We start from the raw sequence: 26,853 nt of genomic DNA on the forward strand, positions 1-26,853 counted from the left end.
AGGTGGGTAATACTGCCATTCTTAGATAGAAAAATGGAAAAGAAGCAAGTTTAGGTTAAGGGAAGGGAAACTTGTCTTTGGAAGAAGTTAAACATGTAGTGCTTTTAGATATCTTATGAGAAGCAGGGAGCTGGATATCTGATTCTTGAGACGTAGAAAAATGTCAAGACTAAGGCATTGACATAGGAGTCATCAGCTTAAATATGGTACTTAGCATAATGGAGCAGAAAAATATTACCTAGAGAGAATAGGTTCTCCAAAAGTAAAAAAAAAAAAAAAAAAAGGAAGAAGTCCAGGCCAAACCCTGAGGCACTCCAACTTTCAGACATCAGAGAGGAGAAACCAGCAAAGGAGTCAGAAAAGGAACATCCAGTGAAGTGGATGAAACAACATAAGGCAAGGGAATATAGTTTCAAGAAGAAGGAGTTAATTCTATTGAACGTTGCTGAGATCAAGTTACAGAAGGAGAACCTGGACACTGGATTTGGCAATATGTTGACCAGTCACAGGAGAGTATCAGATGTGGAGTAATGGAATGTATTGAAGAGTGAACAGGAGGTGATTTATCAGAGATAATGATGATAAGCAAATCTTTCAAGAAGGTTTGCCTTGAAGACAAGCAGAGAAATAGGACAATAGCAGCAAAATTTTTATTTTGGTTACTGTACACCATGCTGAGGCTTCCTAATGACCAAAATGCTTTAAGTACCCCTCACCTTGACTAAACTTCACTCAGCCTTTTTCCTGATAGGCTCCTAACCTCCCTTCTTTGACAGCATTTACTTTAAAAGAAAAAAAGTGTGGGGCGCCTGGGTGGCTCAGTTGGTTGGTTGATTTCACGGTCTGTGAGTTCCAGCCCTGCGTCGAGCTCTGTGCTGACAGCTCAGAGCCTGGAGCCTGTTTCTGATTCTGTGTCTCCCTCTCTCTCTGCCCCTCCCCCACTCATGCTGTGTGTCTCTCTCTCTGTCAAAAATAAACATTTGAAAATATTTTTAATAAAAAAAGAAAAAAAATTGTAGTTATAAGTTCTTTCTCTGACCCTTTGAGATGTAAGTCTTTTTAAAGGGATCTTGTTAGTTTCATAATAGAAATTGTCTTTCTCAAAGATCTGGGAGCCATCTCTTTAAAATATATTCAAGAAAGATAGTATCCCAATCTCCTAGTTTCTGTAGGAAGGTAATAGCCTAACTTCGGCAGGGCTTTGCTCCAAGTTGCATAACTACCTCTCATCATAAAGATATGTGAAGTTTATTAGCACACACTGGTGGTCTATGACCTCTTCCTAACATTCTCTAATTGCTTTTCACTTGCTCACCCTAACTTTAAAAAACCCTATTGTTCTTTATTTTGATGGAGCTTCATTCTCCTATTACAATAGTCTTGAATAAATTATTTGTTTAACAAATGTCAAATGTTCATAACAGCATTATTCATAAGATTGTAGAAGTGGATTCAAGCAAACTGCCTATCGATTGACAAATGGATAAGCAAAATATGGTATATTCATGTGGTAGGATATTATTGGGTGATAAATAAGGGTGAAAACCTGACAGGGACTACAATATGAGTGAACCTTGAACACATTACACTAACTGAAGGAGGTCAGTTTAAAAGATAACATGTTGTATGATTTCATTTATATGAAATGTCCAAAACAGGCAAATCTATAGACAGAAAATACATTAGTGGATGCCAAGGACTGGATGAGACAAGTGATGTTAGTGATGTGTGCAAGGGGAATGGGAAGTGACTGCTAGTGGATCTGAGGTTTCATTTTGTGGTGATGAAAATGTTCTAAAATTACATTATGAAAATAGTTCCACCACTCTGAGAATATACTAAAAACCACTGAACTGTACATGTTTTATGTATGCAAATTGCACCTCAATAAAGCTGTTTAATAAAACAAGTTAAAAAGAAATAATTATAGCATAAAGTCCTTTATGGTAGTCTGATAGGAAGATAAAGCAAGCAGGACAGTGGCTAATGGCCAAGTAAAATGTTTGTTTACTTCATAGAAATGTCTGGAGCTGAGTCTTAGTGCCTTGATATCAACATTGTCAAGTTAAAGGAGAGCAATTATCCCAGAAATGGTGACAATAATTTCACAGAACAATACACAATCAGAAAGAAGGGGGCATACCTGTGATCTATTTTAGTCTTTTAATGAGGGACCCAAGTTAACAATGATGGGCAGAAGGGAAAATACCAAGAATGCATACTGTCTTTAAGGGTTTTGCAAACTGATCTTTGCAATGTTTAATTAGAAATTTTCAATCACTTTATTAATATGTTTGTATTAGTATGTGTGCACCAGTATGGTGCTTTTTATATTCAGGATGCTAGTGCATACATTTCCTACTGCCACAGACAGTCATGCCAGCAGTGTCTATGTGAATCAGTGAAGGGCTAATACCAATGCTGTCATGTGTTGGTCAACAACATGGGATATAGGCCTGCTCTTAGGTGAGGCATGCCCTATGGGGAAACCTTGTTATATAGCCTGGAGACAGGACAGTACTCCAAAAACTAAGTGTTGTCCAAGTGCTGTTCAGAAGTGGGGATCCAGGAGTTGAGAAGCAATAATTGGGGCAAACTCTTGCTTGGACCAGGGACCCCACAGGGCCCTGGTAACAGCACCTGTTCATGACACCTGGCTTTGAGCAGGTTGCCACACTAGGCTTAAGGCAGCATCTTGTTTCCTGGAGAATTTAATAAGGTGAGCACTGGTCTCTAATAAAAGTCAAAGCAGGACTGAGAGTCAGTTGACCTCTGGAATCCTGGCATGATTGCCTTATTAAATTTGTTTTTCCTGAGATCTCAATGGACTAAGTTTTGGGGAGAGAGAAGGTGATGTAGGTCAGATAGTTAGATCTCAGAGTCTGGAAACTAGTGACACTCTGACTAGCATCTTCCCTCTTTGAAAGCTGACCACAGCTTATGGTGACTAAAAGGGGCTCTCCAAGCTTAAAGAAACAAAGACAGTAGCCCCATTATATGCTGGGTCCACACAGATGATGACCAGGCTTCTGGCTGAGAACATCTTGCTGATCATGAAGATCTGCAGCAGGAACTCTCTGAGTTTAATGGCCTTTACCCATTAATTTTTGAGTTTTAGTGCCTTTGAGTAAATTTTTGAGAACAAATATGACCTAAAATTTTAACTTCTGTCAAATGATCAGAATTATAATTTTGACTATAATGTTTTATAAGCCTATATCTTCAAGGGTAAACATTTGTTCTATATTTTCAGATGGCTACCCCAAAGAAGAAATGATTTACAGATGGAGAAAAAATTCAGTTGAGGCAGCTGATCAGAAATCCTGGCGGCTTTATCAGTTTGACTTTATGGGCCTCAGAAACACTACAGAAATTGTAACAACATCTGCAGGTAGGACTTAAGGAAGTATAACTTTCAAAAAAAAAGACTGACTTTTCTTCCCTCATTCCTAAGGCTACATATAATCAGACTCTTAATGTAGAATTCCATCATGCATATGCTTTAACTACTTATATTAGGGCAATCATATACCTCAGTGATATTTGAGGAAAAATAACCGATTCAAAAGTGAAAATATTTTTTAATGTTTTAATTGGTATGGGAAAAGGATGATTAGAATGGTCTTTTTTAATCAAAAATCTTTAATTAAAGCTGTATTTGCATCATGTCCATAAGCTTAACTAGGATTCCAACTATTGACCATATTTATATAAACTGATTTTAGTAATGATGGGAGTACAACTTTCCACATACATAATAAAATATTATTGATAATCTCAACATGAAAGAAGCTGGTGTGAAATGCCCTTTGCATTTTAATTTCTAGTTTTTTTCCTATCCTTTACTCTAAACTTTATTTTAAGCTTTGTATTTCTTTTCCAATATATTGAACAGAATAATAATCCACCAATTTGATTTCATTAAGTGACTCTTATATGCATATTAAGATGAAAAGAAGCAATTCATCTATTAATGTATTTGGATGTTTGGGGATTTTTGTTTTATGGGGGGTTTTGTTTGTTTGTTTTCAGTATTTACTTATGATTATGGCCTATGATTTTGCAATTGATTTACTTTTTCCAGGGTATGGGGTGCATATGGCTTTAAAGCCAGCTTTTCTTCTGATCTTATTGTTAATGTGAATAGTTTATTGGCACTTAAAACTCCATAACAATTTTTTCACTGATGATTAAGATTAAGATATAAACTTTGATAATTAGTGGTAAATACCTTTAAAGGATAGTCTGAATTCTTGATAGAATAGTAAAATATAGAACATTTCCACATTAAGAAAAGTCTGAAAATCCCTGATTAACAGAGAAAAGCAAAACTTCCCTACAGGTGTCATGGTGGTAAAGGTGAGAAATGGTGTCTGTGTTTAAATATTAAACAATAATAAAGTTAAAAGAATAAAAGATCATAATTTATTTAAATAAGCTGTGGAAGCAGCAAGAAGGGAAGTGTGTTGGAGAGACTTTTTCCCAATTATGAGTCACCTACATTAAGAATGTAATTCTGCTCCTTGAAAAGTTGAAATCTACTAGCAGACATTTTGGGTATAAAGCAGCCCAAAGGAGGGTAACTAAATGAGAGAGTTGTCCTAGCATTTAAGTGCCAAATATCAATGCTGTTTTTCTTCTCTTGTTTTTCTCTGAAAGATGATGTTAAAGGATAGGAAATGCAAATCTCAGGGAAAGTAAATTCTGCTACATATTAAAGGGCTTAGGTCTGCAAAGAGTGCCTAACTTTGAAGTAAGTTAACCCTTAAGACCGGTTGGAGTGCTATCACATTACTGTGGGTTTAAACAAATATGGAAAACATTCACTGTCAGCAAGAAGATTTCAGTCTCACTAGAAAAACATGGTAGACATTAAAGGCTTATGAACAAACCAAGAATCTATACACCAGCGTAACAAATAGACATTATATTAAACTAAATTCTATGCAATGTTTAGGGCTGTCATTTATAAGAAATGACTGTTCCCCAGGAATTTTTTTTTACTTGTTCCAGGAAGTCAATGAATGTATTGACATTGATAGATGGATGTTCTCTACCTGCTCTTCTCTGACTTCTGTTTTTATTTGAACTTCACATTATGTTGAATCTTATAAATCACCCCTTCCTTTAGAAACTAAGAACAAAATATATTCTAAATAAATTAATCTATATTAAAAAATTAAACTCACTCGCCTCTAATAAGTCAGATGCTGTTTAATATGGGAGTGAGATGTAAATGATGGATTTTCATTCTTCATTTCTAAATGTCACGTGGGCCCAAGGTGGTTGCCACACTCCCATGCTTATTGTAGCAGCCCAGAATGCTCTATATCCTATTTCCCCAGTGGAAAATCCTGGAAAAAATACTATGATCACTTTTACACACTCTCTCAGCTCCCTTTTCCCCCTTTTCTTGCATACAATCCAACCCTAGTAAAAGACAGCCCTCTACCCACTCCAAACCACACCCATGCAGCATTATGGAGGAAAAATAATAATAAATAAAAGCATGCTATTTTTCATCATTACTGTCTTTTGAAGTTGTTGGCCATGAATTTCAAGAGGGTTTTAAGGTTATCATATTACATTGTTCTCAGCGTTTCTCAATCTTTTATTCATTATCACTTCTCCTAAGGAGTCCTTTATATATATTTTAACTACCTCCCTTAGAAATACCGATACTAATGATATGCTTGTACATATTTTCATGTATTATGGCCTTTTGGAGGACTACACATAGCAATATCAAAGATTGTCACCTCTCACCAAAAAGAATTTCACTCCCACAGGAGTAATATCACCTCCATTAAAATTTACACTGGAGTCTATTTATTCTTCCACTTTCTTGAATGGTCAGTTCTTATTTTGCTCTTTGTCCCAACCTCATTCTTTACTTTCTACTAGTGATCTTGCTTTTCGCTGTTCCTAGAATATTGAGGAATTCAGAGGATGTCCAACACCTTTGCCTACCTCTTGCAACCGCTCCCTCATAGTGTTGCAGATGAACTCCCATTGCTTACCTACATATGTACCAGGTCATCTTTCTTCTCCCCGATACAAGAGATTGCTCCAACACATCTCCTTCTCTCACACACTATTTTTTACTTTCTGCTGGATCATTACTACCATCTACTTAAAAACAAGCTTTTATTTAAGTATTTTTTTTTAAAAAAAAAATGGTTTCCAGTGTGCAAAAAAATGACTGGTTTCCAGTCAGGTCTCCAGTGTGCAAGAAAATGACACACACAAACTGGGTAATTAAGAAGAAGATAATGAAGGGTATAAACTATATACAATCTTGCTGGCAGGACTTATGGCATATTTATTTATTTTTTTTAATTTTTTTTCAACGTTTATTTTTATTTTTGGGACAGAGAGAGACAGAGCATGAACGGGGGAGGGGCAGAGAGAGAAGGAGACACAGAATCGGAAACAGGCTCCAGGCTCTGAGCCATCAGCCCAGAGCCTGACGCGGGGCTCGAACTCACGGACCGCGAGATCGTGACCTGGGTGAAGTCGGACGCTTAACCAACTGCGCCACCCAGGCGCCCCACTTATGACATATTTAAATAAGGCATTGTTGTAGGCAGAATAATGGCTCCCAAAGATGTCCATTTTCTAATCCCCAGAACCTGTGAATACATCATGTTATTTGACAAAGGAGACTTAAGGTGGCAGATGGAATTAAGGTTGGTGGTCCCCTGACCTTCAGACCGAGAGTTTATCCTGGATTATCTAGATGTGTTCAATATGAAAGAAGGAAGGATAGGAAGAGAGTCAGAAGACAATGTGACTGTGGAAGAAACTCAGAGAGGTACAATTTTGCTGGATTTGAAAATGGAGGAAGGGGCCATGAGCCAAGACAAGTGAGAGTTTCTAGAACCTGGAAAGAGCAAGGAAATGAATTCTAGAACCTTTAGAAGGGAACATGGCCCTAGTGACATCTTAATTTTAGCCAAGCAAGACATATATCAGACTTCTGACCTGAAGAACTATAACATAAAAATGTTTTGTTGTTTCAAGCCACTAAGTTTGTGGTCATTGGTTACAACGGCAATAGGAAACTAATATAGACATATTGCAGTAATCTCTAGTTAGTGATATTGGGAAGCTATTACCAATTAGCTGAAGATGCAAGAAAGGGGAGTGGTTACTAGAATCTTGAGAAATAGTTGCAGTGAAAGGGCTGTATGGCAGCTAGTATCACTTTCAGCAGATAATCCAGCTGAACTGCAGCACTGAGGCAGGAAAGGATCCTAGGAATACTTGTCTTAACCTCCTTTACCTATTTTCTGTCCCTTCTCCCCAAGGGCTAGAAGCCAAAGCTCACGGAAATTATATGGTGTGGTCCAGGCAGAAGCTTCCTGGGCATAAAGCAGGTGGAATAGAGTATAAGGTAGATATGAAGGGGAATATCTAGAATATGATTCCTCCACAAGCTACTGTCCTATTTGTGCCTGTTGCAGCAAACTCTTCTAAAGAGTCCTCTAGTCTCACCGACCCAGTACCTTCATGCCTGTCTCTGGAGCCCATCCCAGCCAGACTTTCCTCTTCACTCTTCCACCAACACTATTCTCAGCAAGGTCACCAGGGACCTCTAAAATGCTAAGCCTCCTTCTCTCTGACTCCTCTTACCTCTTCCCTTAGTTCCCAGGACACACCTCTCTTAATTATCCTCCCCTTGATGTCTCTTCCTCCACATTTTGTGTTGGACCTCCATCTTCTCCACATTCTGTTTTTCTGGGAATGCCCAGGACTCTATTTTCTATCCATACTCACTCCTCCGAGTCTCATCCAGGTTTCTGTGGTGTGAACTCCAAAATTTACATCTCCAGCTCCAGATCAAATATCTCATAAATTCCAGCCTCCTGGACTGAACTACATGTTCAAGATCTCCCCTGGAATGTCTCAGAGACCAGTCCCACTTAGCATGTCCCAAACTGATGCACACACAGGCAATTCTAGCTATAGTTTTTCCCTACCAGGTGGTGATCTTTCATTTTCTCAGGCCTGAACTCCATCCTTTCATTTTCTCAGGCCTAAACTCCAGGATCATCCACTCTCCCTTTCTTTTATATATCAAATCCAAAATTTCAGCAAATGCTGTTTACTATATTTTCAAAATATTCTAAATATGATGGTTCCTACCAATTGCATTGCTACTATTCTGATCTGAGTCACCATCAACTATTTCCTGAATTAGAGCATTACCCCCCTTATTTATCCTCTTGATTATAGACTTGCCCACCTATGGTCCACAAGAAAGTGATATATCATTACTGAAGTCAACATTCCTCCACTAAAAACTGTTTCATGACTCCCCTTCTTTCTTAGAGCAAATGCCAGTCTTTATGATCACCTACAAAGCCCTGTAAGATCTACCCCCTGATGTTCTGCCCCCAACATCTCACCCAAGCACTCTCTCTGACTCCACTTCCATCATATCAAGCATGTTCTCACTATATGACTTTTGACAGACTGTTCTATGCCTAGATGCCTTTCATCAGGATTTCTGCATGACTAACTCCCCTATGTTCTATAAGTTTGTGCTCAAAAATCATCTTCTCATTGAATTCTACCCTATGAGCAATCTCTGCCTTCAATAGTTGATATAATCTATCATATAATTTGTGTATTTATTAAGTTTATCTTTTTTGTTGTGTTACATTAAGGGGTTATTGTCTATGTTGTTAACTAATTATATGAAACATGTAGACTGTTCTTGTCTCCTAGTGATGTTCTCCTAAATGAAATAGAGAGGAAAATATTTGAGTCAAGGATATCAGTTAGGAGGTGGGTATGAGTCTAGGCAAGAGGTCATGAGTGTTATCAGAAAGAAGAGAAAATAAAGAAAAGGAAGTATTATATTTAAAAGTATTATATTTAAAATGTCAGTCAAATGGACAAGTCGAGTAAGTGATGTGTATATGGGATGTGACGAATACCAAAAGCAAAGAGGAATGAAGTAAAACATATTCGAGCAATATGTGATCACATCACTACAATAGGATTGGACATGTGTTGAAGGGAATAATGAAACCAGCTCAGATATTCTAGATGAAAATTCTCATTAAGTTTCCTCAATGGCAGATATGACTCCAAATCTAACAGGCTTATCTCTTACCTATGAAATGGGGGCTGAACAAGTTGATGCCCATTTTTCTGCAGTAGAATCATGCTTGAAGGGTGTCTATAACTAGTCACACCCAAAAGGTGATACCCATAAGAACAGATCTAGATCTGGGCACCTAGCCGACTCAGTTGGTTAAGCATCTGTCTCTTGATATCAGCTCAGGTCATGGTCTTATTGTTGTGAGATGGAGCCCATGTTGGGTTCCACACTGACAGCACGGAGCCTGTTTAGGTTTCTCTCTCTCTCTCTCTCTCTCTCTTTTCTTTCTCTCTTGCCCTTTCCCCACTTGCACATGTGTGCATGCTCTCTCTCAAAATAAATAAATAAACTTGAAAAAAACAGGTCTAGATCAAATAGTTTTTGGAATAATGTCTGCCTGAGGTTGGATCCCTCCCTGATTGTCCTAGCCCATGGAGTTCTTTGCCAGAAGGGAATACAGCTGTTGGATTTCACTTGCACTTCCAGGGAGATTCCTGGGATCTGACTTTGTGCAGTACCCATTCTGGCATCTGGCTGTAAGGCTGTGAGTAAAACATTTCCCCAAAGATCTGTAAAGCAGTTTGGTAATTAAGCAATCTCAAATACAGCACAATGAGCTGGATGACTTTGACTATAATCATGCCAGCTAATATGGGGCATCTGGGTGTCTCAGTGGGTTAGGTGTCTGACTTTGGCTCAGGTCATGTTCTCACAGTTCAAGAGTTCAAGCCCCATGACAGTCTCTGTGCTAACAGTGCAGAGCCTGGATCCTGCTTTGAATTCTGTGTGTGTGTGTGTGTGTGTGTGTCTGTACCCCATCCCCAGCTTGTTCTCTCTCTCAAAAATAAATAAATAAACTTAAGAAAATAATGCCAGCTTATGTGTAATATTCCAGTTATTATTTTAAATGTTTTACATGCACTAACTCATCTAGATTTCACAATTCCCACACACTATTACTCCTACCATAGAAGAGTGGGCTTCAAAGCATTCCAGTTCCACCAATAACTTGCTGTGGGCGCACTACTTTATCTTGAAAAGCTTTGGGTTCTCTAGAACCCCAAACAACCCTTATAGACATAGGATGATTATGTTGCTAAGAAGTGTTAAATTCAGACAAAGTAATCTTTCTGTTAAAATATCAAGACAGATAACTCTAATATATATAAGAAGCTGTAAAAGTGCTCATAATAGACTGATTTCCTCTTTAATATTTTTATGCAAACTTTGTTATCTTCTTAAAAGTACTTTTAACTACTATTCTTAGATTCAATAATCTAATAACAATCTAATATCTCTTTTAATTGCAAAACAATTCCTGGAAGAGCTAAAATGTTCTGGACATTTCTTCATCTTAATGAGTCCCCAGGCTTGCAAGGACAAGGATTTAGAATTTAGTGAGAGATGTTTCAATATAAATGTGTCCCATCAATTGCTGCAGGAACACAGAAGTAAAGGAAGAGCTTATTGCTGGCACTTCACATGTGATCAGGTGTTTCAGCATCTCCCCACCATTTTATTTGTTTAATTTTTTAATGTTTATTTATTTTTGAGAACTAAATACAGAGAAAGAGAGAGAGAGAGAGAGAGAGAGAGAGTACAAATGGGGGAGGGGCAGAAAGAGAGAGGGAGATACAGAATCCAAAGCAGCCTTCAGGCTCTGGCTGTCAGCACAGAGCCCAACACGGAGCTCCAACTCATGAACCATGAGATCATGACCTGAGTTGAAGTCAGACACTTAACCAACTGAGCCACCCAGGTGCCCCTCCCCACCATTTTCTTTAGGTCACCAGTATATTACAAGATGCCAACATCAGTGTTAGCAGAAGTGTTTCCTAACCGCAGCAATAAATTAGGAAACACTGCATACTGCATTCTCCTCCTGGAGACGTCCAGTGTGTCTAAACAAGGAAGAATTGTGTTAAATAACTCAGTCTGTGTTTAATTCTGCACTTTTCAGATCATTATACCAGAAAATACTTTTTTTCATGGAATAACCAACAACTTCCTGGGCAGCATTATTAGTCTGAAAAAACATCATTTTGGGCATTTCATTTGGGTGTAATAATATTGTTGTTTTTTGGGGATTTGAAGATTTATTGAATACTAAATGTCATCATTGAGGGAAACATGCAAAAAAAAAAAAGAATAGCCCCATAAAAGCAACATACTAGTCAATAACTGAGCTTTTTACTTGGAAAATACGGAATATTTAGATGTGCCTCTCACATGTACTCTGAGAGAGGAAAGGAAGAATTGCATTCTGCCACAGAGAAGCTTGCAGATTTATTTCACATTTAAATTTTTATCATGAGGAATACTAATTTCCTTCAAGTGAGATTATTTATTTTTACCAATACTGTGGCCATAAGAAAATTAGATTAAATCTGAGCTTATACTTTTAAAAAGTTTTAGAACCATAGTCAATCTTGCATATAATATACCTGTAATGAAAACATTCTTTACATGTAAAAAATATTCCAATACATATGTTTATTAATTAATAATCGTTATGTGCACTGTTAGCCATTGATGAGCATTAATTATAGCCTGAAAACAATTATCATAGATTGTTGTTGATTATTGGCAGAATCCAGTTTATGTGAACCAGGAAATTGATTCCTTAGTAGAATGAGTGTTTACAAAATAAAGTAAAAATTACAAATAGGTTTTTTAAGAATTTCTTTATTTGGCAATCTCATTCTTACATTGCAATGTTTCCAATTACAAAAACCAAAGCAAAAAAAAAACCCAAAACAAAACAAAACAATAAAACTCTGTTCCTGAAGGAGTTTATTTACTGATCAAAAATATTGGGTTTTTATACTCTTCAGGGTATGTTGATAATTCATGTGAGTTTCATATTATACAGTGTCTCCTCACACCATTCTTAGCTTCACATCATCTTTCTAGGATCCCCAGTGTGGCCTCACAAGTACCATTGCAGTTTGGGGAGATCTGACCTGATCCCCCACTTTTTAATGAGGGAATTCCTGGGTAGCATATTCCTCTTTGTGTATAAATTCAAACTTAATGGAATTCATATCCAATGTAATGGATTTGAAAAAGATGTACTATGAGCCCCTTAAAACCCAAAGCAGCATCATGACAAATGTCTGGCTTTGCCTTGCTGATCCTCTTCTTCATAATCCTTTTAAAGTAAATAAAACAAAATTATTACAATTCATTTATCCATTTATCTAATTCACAATTTGCAGAGATAAAACTTAAATCTCTGGTTACTATTAAGGTTTGCAAGAAAGTACAGCAGGAATAAGTGGGAACATTTCTCATATATAACTGTGCATAAGGTCTATGCACTCAAGATAACATGAGATGGCAGTGTGGTAGCTGAAGCCCACAAGGATGAGAAAGCATGCTGTGCCTGCACACCACAGTGTCCTGTTCCATACATGTTTTTCTGGCCATATCCAGCATGAATTCAGGTGTCAACATTTAAGACAGTTTAATGAATATTCATGAAACACCGTTGTGTGGCTAAGTGTGTCTGGCATTTTGCAATATGGAACGGTCACCCACAGTGCTTTGATGGCATTTTAGAGGACCCCTGTTAGATAAATGTCTTTTTATACACCAATGTCATCACTTGTTTTCAATCTCTTAACTCAAAAAGATGATGGCAATAATATAGAATTACACATTTCTTGTTTCCAAGAAGATTAAAGCATTTGGAGCATTATCTATCTAAATGGTTCTCAGAAATCATTGTGAAGTTTGAAAAAGATGGATATTATTATTCCATGTTTTCTAATATCTATAATTAATTTTACTATGGAACTTATCCGTGAAATGGAAGATCAAAGAAATAAACCTCACAATCATGAGGCCAGGTGTCCATTATCTAGGTATGTTGCCAACACCAAATACTTTGAGATGAACTGACTTCATTATTGCCTCACATTATCATGGAATCTGTGTGAGCACTATCTTCATTAACCCCAACATCCTTTGGGTGTGACCCTGGACAGCCACTTTTATCTGACTGGTCCTCCTTTTCTCTGTTAAGATAACAGGAATATAAAAATATTATTTTTATGACTGTATAATAAATATGCTTACTTAAATAATAATAAATAAATAATAAATAAATAAATAGGCTTACTTAAAATTTGCAAACACCATTTAAGAGCATGAGTGACCATATGGGTTCCCTGGGGTGGTTGTAGGAGTAGCACAAAATGATTGTTTCATCATTCTGGATGTGGGAAGTCCAAATTCAAGGTGTCGCCAGGGTTGGTTCCTTCTGAGGACTGCACAGGAGGATCTGCTCCTAGCTCCCACTCCATGGTTTGTAGGTGGCATTGTCTCTGTGTCTTCATGTCATCTTCCTTCTGTGCATGTCTGTCCCTATGTTTGAATTTCCCCTTTTGTATAAGGATACTAGTCGTATTGGATATAGACCCCTTGGTCCACGCTACTCCAGTTAAACCTCATCTTAACTAATTACATCTACAATGACTGTATTTACAAATAAAGTAACATTCTTAGGTACTTGGTGTGAGAAGTATAATACTTTTTGGGGAACACAGTTCAACCCATAATAGTAAACAAGAAAGTATTACACACCATGATAATTAGCATTTCGATTGCATTTGGAAATGAGACTTTCTTTGTCCCAAACACATTCTTTATACTTGAATTCCCTTAAGGATTAGTGTCCCCTCCCAATTGGACTGTTTTCATTGACTGCGAAGAAAATAGGCCATGGGCTAGCACAGCTAGCATGTGTGACCTGCTGATGGGCAGCCTTTGCATCACCTAGTAAGTAGTAGGAAATTGAGATTCCTAGGCCTCACCTTGAACCTTTTAGGTCAGAATCTCTTGGAGGAGGAGTCCAGGACTCTGAATTTCATACCCCTATATGATTCTAATGATACTGAAAGTTGGCATGTACTGGGTGGACCAGACCAGACTATAGCAGATGGATGGTGTAAAAATCTCATTACTGTGAGATCAAAGCCAGTAAAGAATAATCTCCTATGATGATTTCTGACTGAGTCAACAGTGTGCTGTATTTTTTATGTTACTGATGTTTCTGAACGTTCTTTAGATAGTCTAGTTGCCTTCTTCAACTATTTCCCCAAGGATGGTTGCAGCAAATCTTTTCCTTTGTTTTAGCCCAATGCCATTTTGGAAAATGAAAGCCAGAAATTTTATATCTAAATACATAGATTCTACCAATTATAATAGGAAATAAGTCTATAAGCATACCTCATATATATTGCTGGTTTGGTTCCAGATTACCAAAATAAAGCCAATATCATAAAAAAGCAAGTCAAATAATTTATTTGGTTTCTTAGTGCATATATAACATACATTTACATTGTACTACATAGTCTATTGAGTTTGCAATAGCATTATGTCTTTAAAAATAAAGTAATACCGGGGCGCCTGGGTGGCGCAGTCGGTTAAGCGTCCGACTTCAGCCAGGTCACGATCTCGCGGTCCGTGAGTTTGAGCCCCCCATCGGGCTCTGGGCTGATGGCTCAGAGCCTGGAGCCTGTTTCCGATTCTGTGTCTCCCTCTCTCTCTCTTCCCCTCCCCCATTCATGCTCTGTCTGTCTCTGTTCCAAAAATAAGTAAACGTTGAAAAAAAATTTTTTAAAAAAATAAAGTAATACCTTAATTTAAAAAATAATGTTATTGCCAAAAAATGCTGTTATCTGAGCTTTCAGCAAGTCAATCTTTTTGCTGGTGGAAGGTCAGTGTTGTTGGCTGCTGACTGGTCATGATGACAGTTGCTGAAGGTTTGGTGTGGGTGTGGCAATTTCCTAAAGCAAGAAAACAATGAAATTTGTCACATCAATTGACTCTTCTTTTCACAAATAATTTATCTGCAGCATGTGATGTTTGATAGAATTTTACCCACAATAGAACTTCTTTAAAAATTGAAGTCAATCCTCTGAAGACTCTGCCACTGTTTTGTCAACTAAGTTTATGTAATATCCTAAATCCTTTGTTGTAATTTTAACAATCATCACAGCACCTTTACCAGAAGTAGATTCTACTTAACTGTAAGAAGCAACTCCCCATCCATTAAAGCTGTATCCTTAGACTGTAGCAATCCAGTCACATCTTTGGGCTCTACTTCTAATTCTGGTTCTCTTGCTATTTCTCCTACATGTGTAGTTATTTCCTCCACTGAAGTCTTGAACCTCTTAAAGCCATCCATGAGGATTGGAACCAAGTTCTTCCAATCTCCTGTTCATGTTGATATTTTGACCTCTTCCCATAAATCACTCATGTTCTTAATGACATCTCGAATGGTGAATATTTTCCAGAAGATTTTCAATTGACTGCCCGGAACTATCAAGGAAATCATTATCTATGGTAGCTATACCCTTATGTAATTTATTTCTTAAGTAATAAGACTTGAGAGTTGAAATGACTCCTTGATCCATGGGCTGCAGAATGGATGCTGTTAGCAGGCATGTAAACAATATTAATTTCATACATCTCTATCAGATCTCTTGGGTAACCAGGTACATTGTCAATGAGCAGTAATATTTTGGGGGAAAAATCTTTTCTCAGCAGTAGGTATAAACAGTGGGCTTAAAATCTTCATTAATCATATTGTAAACAGATGTGCTGTCATTCAGACTTTGTTGTTCCATTTATAGAGCACAGGCATAGTAGATCTAGCATAATTGTATTCCTAGGGAATAATCCTATTCCCTAGGATTTGGGAATAGCAAATGGATATTGGCTTCAACTTAAAGTCATGAGCTGCATTAGCCCCTAGCAACAGGGGCTGATCTACATCAGCACTTGCTGCTTCCCCCTGTACTTTTATATTAGGGAGACAGCTTCTTTCCTTAAACCTCATTAACCAATCTCTGCTAGCTTCAGACTTTTCTTCTGCAGCTTTCTCACCCCTCTCAGCCTTCATAAAATTGAAAAAAAAAGTTTTTTTCTCTGGAATAAGTTTTGACTTAAGGGAATGTTGTAGCCGATTTGATCCTCTATGCAGACCACTAAAACTTTCTCCATATCAGCATTAAGGCTATTTCACTTTCTTGTCATTTGTTCACTGGAGTAGTACTTTTAATTTCTTTCAAAAACTTTGCCTTTGCATTCACAACTTGGACAACTGGTGCAAGAGGCCTCACTTTTGGCCTGTCTCAGCTTTCAACATGTCTTCCTTGCTAAGGTTAATCATTTCTAGCTTTTGATTTCGAGTAAGAGATGTATGACTCTTCTTTTTACCTTAACAGTTGGAAACCACTGAAGGGTTATTAATTGGCCTAATTTCAATATTGTTGTGTCTCAAGGAATAGGGAGGCTTGAGGAGAGGGAGCGAGATGGGGAAAGAGTTGGTGAAGCAGTCAGAACACACACACTTTTCAATCAAATTTGTCATCTTATATGGGTGCTGTTCTTGGCACCTCAAAACAATTAGAATAGTCACATCAAAGATCACTGATCACATATCACCATAATGAAAATAATAATGAAAAAGTTTGAAATATTGGGAGAATTACCAAAATGTGACACAAAGACACAAAGTGAGCAAATGCTATTGGGAAAATGGTGCCAGTACACTTTTTGGATGCAGGGTTGCCACAGACTTTCAATTTATTTAAAAAAATGTAGTATCTGTGGAGTGCAATAAAGCAAAGCCCAATAACACAAGGTATGCCTGCATTAGATTATTTTTCTGACAACTTAAATACAATTTCTTCACTGAGAAAAACTTGCATAAAATTTAAGTATATGTATATGTGTGTGTGTGTGTGTGTGTGTGTATATATACATATATATATACATATATATACATATATATACATATATATACATATACATATATATATGAATTATTTTAAATAAGCCAATGGCAACACATTTGACCTGGGTTTTCAAAATTTTATTAATTTAAAAGAATTAAAAATTTATAGATATTTGTACATGCACATGTTAGTATATAAACATACATTGTCTTTCTCTGTCAGCTGAGAGGTTCTAGAGCAGTGATACCCTAGTACCAGTGAGACGAAATTTTTGTTTCTAATGCCAATCTCCAGTAAAAGGAAACAAAGTTCCTTGGAGAAATTGTTGATTGTATGGCTTGGGCGATACATACATATTGTACTTATATACAATATGTAAGTAAGACTAGATCATTTTGTAGTGCCATGAAGAAAGAAAATGTTAAGACATTCACACACACACATAATGAAAAGGATATGTCAAAGAGAAATAAGAGCCAACTAAGATGTTGCAATTGTTAAAGCTGACTACTATGAGCAATAAAATAAATAAAGTAGTATTGGGCTATAACTAAGTGTAAAATAATTATACTTGAAAATGATCTGGAGTCCCTACTGATATAAATAAATGATTGAATAAATAAATAGGAGAAAATGGACAAATACCCTGTGCATATTAATATGTAGATGTAATTTATGTAGATATTACACTGTCAGGGAAATGTAGACTGACTCCTACTCAAGTGTGAGCTGCACATAATGATTTCCTTTTAAAGAGTACAGTATGGAAAGAGATGGGGGAAACAGTTGGTAAAGCAATCAGAACATGCACTATATATGTTGTATGGAAACAGTATGGAAAAATATTACAGAGCAGACATTTGACAAACACCAGCTCAGCCAGTGGATCAAGGTGAGCATCAAGAGTCATATAATGTTAGTGGTATGTACCATTGATATGATGTGATGGAAATGGTACTTTACTTCTGGTCACTTACTCCAAAAGACATAGAATCCCAGTCTAATAATGAGGAAAATATGAGACAAATCACAATCAAAGCATATCCTACAAAATACTTTACCCATACTTCTCAAAACTGCCAAGGTCATCACTAACAAGGGAAGCCTGAAAAACTGTTACAACCACTTAAAGTCAATATAGTATCCAGCGGAGGATCCAAGATGGTGGAACAGCATGGAAATTTCTGTGTCTTGCATCCATGAAATACAGCCAGATCAAAACTAAACCATCCTTCACACCTAGGAAACTGATTTGAGGATTAACACAACAATCTGTACAACCTGAACCACAGAACTCAGCAAGTATGTGGTACAGAGAGGTGAACTTGAGGGAGAGAAAAGCTGCAGAGGGCAGAGAGCTTTTTTTGCTTGTAGAAAGAGGACAGAAAATGGGGGTGGGGGGGCAGAGAATACAGGCAAAGCACCTTCCCAACAGCAGCTGGAGATAAAGTGAAAAGTGGAAACAGCCACAGGGACTGAACTAAAAAGGGAAAAAAGAGAAAGGAAAGGGTTTAAATTCCCTTAAGACTCTATAAACAGGGGGAGCACAGACTCTGAAACTCTGCATCTCAATACCTGGCGATGGTCTGGTGAGAATGGCAAATCCCCAGGAGCAGAATGAAGTCCAGGGCTGTTCAGGCCACATGGAGAGAGGTGGTTCCCCTGCTGGGAGGACATCTGGTAGAGGCTGTGTGGATCCTTCACAGGCAAAGGCCCCAATGGACCTGGGAGAACAATGACATTCACTGGTGCTGGAACAAGGTCATTGGGGGTGAAGCCTGGTGCTAGATGTGTGTTGTGATTTTCCATAATCCCTGAAACACAGCTGCTACACAACTATATGAACTTTTTCTGGGGCGGGCTGGCACCCAGCTGCAGTCTCTGGGCATCAGCAGCAGCACGGTCCTGCGAGTGTTCCTGGCTACAGCTGGTACCTGGCCATTGCTTGGTAAGACCCTCCCACAGAGGGGCATAATGGGTCAAAGCCACAGTCCCTAAGAAATAAGGAATTGGGAAAAACAGCCGCATCTGAGATAAAACTCAGAAGGGAGGTGCTGCCTGGGTGTTGGTCATGGACAGTGTAAAAGTGATGAGTGGACGGAACTAAAGACAAAGGATGAGTGTGTGATTGCTGATCAGGGAGAACAGAGTTCTAATACTAGAGACTGCCATTTTCACCACTCCTGCGCATGTGCATAAACACCTACAAGGGCCACAACAATCCAGCCCAGTAAGCCAAGCAGCGCCATCTACTGGAGAAGGAGCTGTTACACTAAGCCCTGCCCAACTGGGCCAACCTCGCTGTTCAGGAAAACAAATCTCTCCATTAGCTTAGTTTACAGACTATAAAGCGTTTCATATTTTGACTTCTAGGAGAAAATGAAGTAATTTCAATCATATTTCAGTCTGTTTGCTGGTTCATGTATTCAATTTTCTTTTCCTTTTCCCTCTTTGTCATTTCTTTTCTTTTTCATGAATACAGAAACACAAAAATTTTATTTTTATTTTCAATTTTTATTAAAAATATTTTCTTTAATTTTTTCTACTTCATTTTTTACTTTTGTGTAAATTTTTCAAATTCTATTTTACTTCCATCATTTCATCTTATTGTTTTTCAGTGTATTCATTTTTTCAAATTTTCAAACGATTTCCTATTTCTTTCTTTCCCCCCCTTTTTTTTTCTCTAAGCTATCAAGCCCCTTTCAACCCCAGACCAAAACACAACCTAGGATCTAGCATCATTTATTTGACTTAGGCGTGCATGCACACGTGTGTGTTTAACTTTTTAATTTTAATTTTCTTTTAATTTTAACTTTTTCTTACTCATCGATTCCTTTTCTCCCTTCAAAATAACCAAATGAAGGAATTCACCCAAAAGAGAGATCAGGAAGAAATGACAGCCAGAGATTTAACCAACAGAAATACAAGCAAGATGTCTGAACCAGAATTTATAATCATGATACTAAGAATACTAGATGGGTTAGGATCTATAGGTTAGGATCACTTTCTGCAGAAATAAAAAAAAAAAAAGCAAAAGATAGGATGAATAAAAAATGCTATAACTGAGCTCCAATTTGGAATGGATGCCACGGCAGCAAGGATGGATGACTCAAAGCAGAGAATCAGCGATATAGAAGGCAAACTTATGGAGAATAATGAAGCAGAAAACACAAGGAGACTAAGGCAAAAGAGCACGATTTAAGAATTAGAGAAATCAGTGATTCATTAGAAAGGAACATCAGAATCATAGGGGTACCAGAAGATGAAGAGAGAGAAAAATGGTAGAAGAGTTATGTGAGTGAATCATAACAGAAAACTTTCCTAATCTGGGGAAAGACACAGAAATCAAAATCCAGGAAACACAGAGCACTCCCATGAGATTCAACAAAAACTGACCATCAACAAGGCATACCATAGTCCAAATCACAAAATACTCAGGGAAGGAAAGAATCATGAAACCAGCAAGGGAAAAAAAAATTCCTTACTACAAGGGAAGACAGATCAGGTTTGCAGCAAACCTATCCACAGACACTTGGCAGGCCAGAAAGGAGTGGCAGGACATACTCAATGTGCTGAATCAGAAAAATATGCAGCCAAGAATTCTTTATCCAGCAAGGCTGTCATTCAAAATAGAAGGAGAGATTAAAATGTTCCCAGACAAACAAAAATTAACGGAGTTTGTGACTACTAAACCAGCCCTGGAAGAAATTTTAAGAGGGACTCTGTGATGGGAAAAAGGACAAAAATAAATAAATACATACGTACATACATACATACATACATAAATACCAAAAACAACAAAGACTAGAAATTACCAGGGAACACACCAGAAACTCCAACTCTACAAAAAACATAATGGCAATAAATTCATATCTTTCAGTACTCTATCTAAACATCAGTGGACTAAATGTTCCAATCAAAAGACGTAAAGTAACAGAATGGGTAAGGAAACAAGTTCCATCTATATGCTGTTTACAAGAAACTCACTTTAGACCTATAAACACCTTCAAATTAAAAGTAAGAGGATGGAGAAACGCCTATCATGCTAATTGTCAACAAAAGAAAGCCTGAGTAGCCATACTTATATCGGACAATCTAGACTTTAAAATAAAGACTGTAACAAGAGATGAAGAAGGGCATTATATCATAATTAAGGGTTCTAGCCACCAAGAAGATCTTACAATTGTAAACATTTATGCTCAAATTGTGCAAGAACCCAAATATATAAATCAATTAATGACAAACATAAAGAAACTCATTGATAATAATAACATAATAGCAGGGGACTTCAGCACCCACTCAGAGAAATAGACAGACCATCTAATCAGAAACAAGGAAACAATCATTTTGAATGACACACTGGACCAGATGGACTTAACAGATATATTCAGAACATTTCATCCTAAGCAGAGGAATATACGTTCTTCTCCAGTGCACGTGGAACATTCTCCAGAATGGACCACATACTGGACACAAATCAGCCCTTAACAAGTACGAAATGAGTGAGATCATACCGTACATATTTTCAGACCGCAATGCTATGAAACTCAAAATCAACCACAAGAAAATTTTGGAAAGGTAACAAATACTTGAAGACTAAAGAACTTCATACTAAAGAATGAATGGGCTAACAAAGAAGTTAATGAGGAAATTAAAAAGTACATGGGAGCCAATGAAAATGAAAACACCACAGCCCAAAAGCTCTGGGACACAGCAAAGGTGGTCATAAAAGGAAAGTATATAGCAATACAGACCTTCCTAAAGAAGGAAGAAAGGTCTCAGGAATGCACCTTAAAGAGCTGGGGAAAAAAAACAGCAAATGAAACCCCAAACCAGCAGAGGACAGGAAATAATAAAGATTAGAGCAGAAATTAATGCTATCAGGGCGCCTGGGTGGCGCAGTCGGTTAAGTGTCTGACTTCAGCCAGGTCATGATCTCGCGGTCCGTGAGTTCGAGCCCCGCGTCGGGCTCTGGGGTGATTGCTCAGAGCCTGGAGCCTGTTTCCGATTCTGTGTCTCCCTCTCTCTCTGCCCCTCGCCTGTTCATGCTCTGTCTCTCTCTGTCCCAAAAATAAATAAACGTTGAAAAAAAATTAAAAAAAAAAAGAAATTAATGCTATCAAAACCAAACAAAGAGTAGAACAGATCAATGAAACCAGAAGCTGGTTCTTTGATAGAATTAACAAAATTGATAAACCACTAGCCAGTTTGATCAAAAAGAAAAAGGAAAGGACCGAAATAAATCAAGAATGAAAGAGGAGAGATCACAACCAACACTGCAGAAATAAAAACAATAATAAGAGAACATTATGAGCAATTATACACCAATAAAATGGGCAATCTGGAAGAAATGGACAAATTCCTAGAAATAGATACACTACCAAAGCTGAAACAGGAAGAAATGGAAAATTTGAACATATCTGTAACCAGGAAGGAAATCGAATTAGTAATCAAAAATCTCCTAAAAAACAAGAGTCCAGGGCCAGATGGCTTTCCAGGGGAATTCTACCAAACATTTAAGGAAGAGTTAACACCTATATTCTTGAATCTGCACCAAAAAATAGAAATGAAAGGAAAACTTCCAAACTCTTTCTAGGAGTCCAGTATTCCCTTGGTTCCAAAACCAGACAAACACCCCACTAAAAAGGAGAACTATAAACCAATTTTCCTGGTCAACATGAATGCAAAAATCATCCACAAGATATTAGCCAACCGGATCCAACAATACATTAAAAAAATTATTCACTATGACCAAGTGGGATTTACTATGGGATTCAGGGATGGTTCAACATCCACAAAACAATCAATGTGCTTCATCACTTCAATAAAAGAAAGGACAAGAACCACATGATCCTCTCAATAGAGGTAGAGAAAGCATTTGACAAAATACGGCATCCTTTCTTGATAAAAACCCTCAAGAAAGTAGGCACAGAAGGATCATACCATGAGATCACAAACGCCATATATGAAGGACCCAATGCTAATATCATTGTCAATGGAGAAAAACTGAAAGCTTTTCTCCTAAGGTTAGAAACAAGATAGGGATGTCCACTCTCACCACTGTTATTCAACATAGCATTGGAAGTCTTAGCCTCTGCAATCAGACAACACAAAGAAATAAAACGCATCCAAAGCAACCAGAAGGAGGTTAAACTTTCACTCTTCGCAGATGACATGATACTCTATACGGAGAACCCAAAAGATTCCACCAAAAAAAACTGCTCGAACTGATTCATGAATTCAGCAAAGTTACAGGATATAAAGTCAATGCACAGAAATCGGTCGCATTCCTATACACCAACAATGAAGCAACAGAAAGAAAATCAAGGAATCAATCCCATTTACAATTGCAATAAAAACCATAAAATACCTATAATAAATTTAACTAAAGAGGTGAAAAATCTATCATTGAAAAGTATAGAAAGATTATGGAAGAAATTGGAGAAGACATAAAAAAATGGGAATATATTCCATGCTGTGGGTAAGAAGAACAAATATTGTTAAAATGTCAATACTACCCAAAGCAATCTACATATTCAATGCAGTCCCTATCAAAATAACTCCAGCATTCTTCACAAAGCTAGAACAAATAATCCTAAAATTTGTATGGAACCAGAAAAGACTTCGAATTAGCCAAAGCCATCTTGAAAAAAAACCAAAGCAAGAGGCATCACAACCCCAGACTTCAAACTATACTACAAAGCTGTAATCAAGACAGCATGGTACTGGCCCCAAAACAGACACTCAGATCAATGGAACAGAATAGAGAACCCAGAAATGGACCCACAAACATATGGCCAACTAATCTTTGACAAAGCAGGAAAGACTATCCAATGGAATCAAGACAGTCTCTTCAGCAAATGGTGCTGGGAAAGCTTGACAGCGACATGCAGAAGAATGAACCTGGACCACTTTCTTACACCAGACACAAAAATAAACTCAAAATGGATGAAAGACCTAAATGTAAGACAGGAAGCCATCGAAATCCTTGAGGAGAAAGCAGGCAAAAGCCTCTTTAATCTTGGCCACAGCAACTTCTTACTCAACACGTCTCCTGAGGCAAGGGAAACAAAAGCAAAAATGAACTACTGTGACCTCATCAAAATAAAAAGCTTCTGCACAGTGAAGGAAACAATCAGAAAAACTAAAAGGCAACAGACAGAATGAGAAAAGATATTTGCAAATGACATATCGGATAAAGTGTTAGTCTCTAAAATCTATAAAGAACTTATCAAACTCAACACCCAAAAAACAAATAATCCAGTGAAGAAATGGGCAAAAGACATGAATAGACACTTTTCTAAAGAAGACATCTAGATGGCCAACTGACACATGAAAAAATGCTCCACATCACTCATCATCAGGGGAATACATATCAAAACCACAATGAGATATCACCTGACACCTGTCAGAATGGCTAACATTAACAACTTAGACAACAACAGATGTTGGCAAGGATGTGGAAAAAAAGGATCTCTTTTGCACTGCTAGTGGGAATTCAAACTGGTGCAGCCACTCTGGAAAATAGTATGGGGGTTCCTCGAAAAATTAAAAAACTACCCTACAACCCAGAAATTTCTCTACTAGGGATCTATCCAAGGGATACAGGTATGCTGTTTTGAAGGGGCACATGCACCGCAATGTTTATAACAGCAGTATCAACAATAGCCAAAGTATGGAAAGAGCTCAAATGTCCATCTTGGATGAATGGATAATGAAAATATGATACACACACACACACACACACACACACACACACACACAATGGAGTATTTCTTGGCAATCAAAAAGAATGAAATCTTGCCATTTGCAACTATGTGGATGGAACTAGAGAGTATTATGCAAAGCAAAATTAGTCAATGAGAGAAAGACAAATATCATATGATTTCACTCATATGAGGACTTTAAGACACAGAACAGATGAACACAAGGGAAGGGAAGCAAAAAATACATAAAAACAGGGAGGGGGACAAAACATAAGAGACTCTTAAATATGGAGAAAAGAGTTACTAGAGGGTTTGTGGGAGGAGGGATGGGCTAAATGGGTAAGGAGGCATTAAAAATCTACTCCTGAAATCATTGTTGCACTATGTTAACTAACTTGGATATAAATTGAAAGAAGAAAAGAAAGAAAGAAAGAAAGAAAGAAAGAAAGAAAGAAAGAAAGAAAAGCAAAGAAAAGAAAGGTATCCAGATTAGGATCCTGAAACAGAAAAAGGACATTAGGAAACAACTTTGAAAACTGAATAAAGTATGGACTTTAGTTACTAATAAGGTATTAATATTGTCTCACTAAATGTAACAAATAGGTTATACCAATGTAATCATTAATAATAGGGAAAACTGAGTGTAGGAACCATCTATTATCTTCACAATGTTTCTGTAAATCTAAAAGTATTCTAAAATAAAAAGTTAAAAGAAAAGGAAAGTGAATCATAATGATGAAGTTTTACTTCCAATTATTTTTTGAGTGGCTTGAAATGTGCCAGCTCTTTCATTGAGATAGACTGAAAAATAAATGGATAGGATAACATATTCTCTTTGAAGACTGATCAGGTAGGTGCTGAAGCAACCATGACTTGAGCATACAAAATCCTGGAGAAGTAGACACCACACAGAGAGGTAAACACACATTGTGTTGTGGCTTTATCTCTGTGGTCACTTGCTGAGCATCTGGAAATAGAAAGTGAATCCAAAAATATAGGTAAAGACTCTGAAAACAAAATGTCTCTGAAAGATCTATCTCCTTAAGTTGGAGCATCAACAAGATGCAATAATAAGAAGCTCTTTAGGCCAGAATCCCAGGGGGAAAGGAAGATAAAGAAATGAACACTATTCTACAAACACTTTCTAAAGTCTGAGACTGTGAAGAGAAGGAAGTTAAAGCAAGCAAAAAGCCTCTGAGAAGGATAGTCTAACAGCCCATCAGTGTCAGGAAGATAAGAATTATCATTGAGTATGCTCCACAAATAAAGGCCAAGGTGAACACAACAAGAACTCAGTTACAATACCTGAAGGGTTATAGCCTAGAGGAAATGTGAAAGAGACCACCACCACCACCAACAACAAAAAAAACAAAAACAAAAACAAAAACAAAACTTGTCCAACTACAACTAACTGAGCCTTGAGTTACCCCAGCCTCTCATTGTATTAGAATGACTAGTCCCAAACTTATTGACCAAAAAAGAAAGTGATGAACTGTCTTTGAAGGATAATAGAAAATTTTCATACAAATTTTACACAAGGTATATGCTGTTGCCAAATTAACGAATCCAAAGGAAAACTAAGAGAGTATAAGCACAGATCCACGGGTGATTAAGATTTTGGAATTAGCCAGCAAAGTCTTTACTATGGAAATAACTAATATTTTTAAGAGAACAGGGGAAAGAGAAAATTATGACTGAAAATATTGATACTTTCACCAGAGAACGCGAGTATGTTTAAAAGAAAAACATTCAAATGGAGTTTTTTTTAATTCAAGGATTTTAATTATAAACACAAAAGATAAACTTAAATTATTATATAAAAAAAGTTAAAGGGAAAAATATGACCAGCTAACTATAAAACAGGTCAATAGAAAATATCAAAATAAAGAAAAAATAGAAAGGAATAAATAATTTAAAAAGTTAAGAATGAAATAATATATGTGGGGTGTGATATAAAGTTGTCATATAAATGGATTGGTAAAAAGTAAAATGAGATAAAATAAAACTAAGTGCAATTAGAATTCCAGAAATGTAGGGGCGCCTGGGTGGCTCCGTCGGTCAAGCGTCCGACTTTGGCTCAGGTCATGATCTCAACATCCATGAGTTGGAGCCCTGTGTCAGGCTCTGTGCTGACAGCTCGGAGCCCGGAGCCTGCTTCAGATTCTGTGTTTCCCTCTCTCTCTGACCCTCCCCCATTCATGCTCTGTCTCTCTCTGTCTCAAAAATAAATAAATGTTAAAAAAAAAATTAGAATTCCAGAAATGTAGGCCATAGAAAATGAGATGCG

At 37.2% G+C, this 26,853-nt stretch overlaps 1 protein-coding gene across 3 annotated transcripts in view; it reads left to right on the forward strand.

Annotated features, from left to right (window-relative positions):
• GABRG3 (gamma-aminobutyric acid type A receptor subunit gamma3) overlaps window positions 1–26,853 on the forward strand; it is a 718,893-nt gene that overhangs the window by 624,556 nt on the left and 67,484 nt on the right. For all 3 annotated transcript variants that reach the window (XM_043554901.1, XM_043554902.1, XM_043554903.1), the window contains exon 6: window positions 3,254–3,391. In XM_043554901.1, coding sequence (XP_043410836.1) covers window positions 3,254–3,391 — 138 coding nt within the window. The remainder of the gene's footprint in view (window positions 1–3,253; window positions 3,392–26,853) is intronic.

Source organism: Prionailurus bengalensis, chromosome B3 (assembly GCF_016509475.1).
Source record: "Prionailurus bengalensis isolate Pbe53 chromosome B3, Fcat_Pben_1.1_paternal_pri, whole genome shotgun sequence".
NCBI lineage: Eukaryota > Metazoa > Chordata > Mammalia > Carnivora > Felidae > Prionailurus > Prionailurus bengalensis.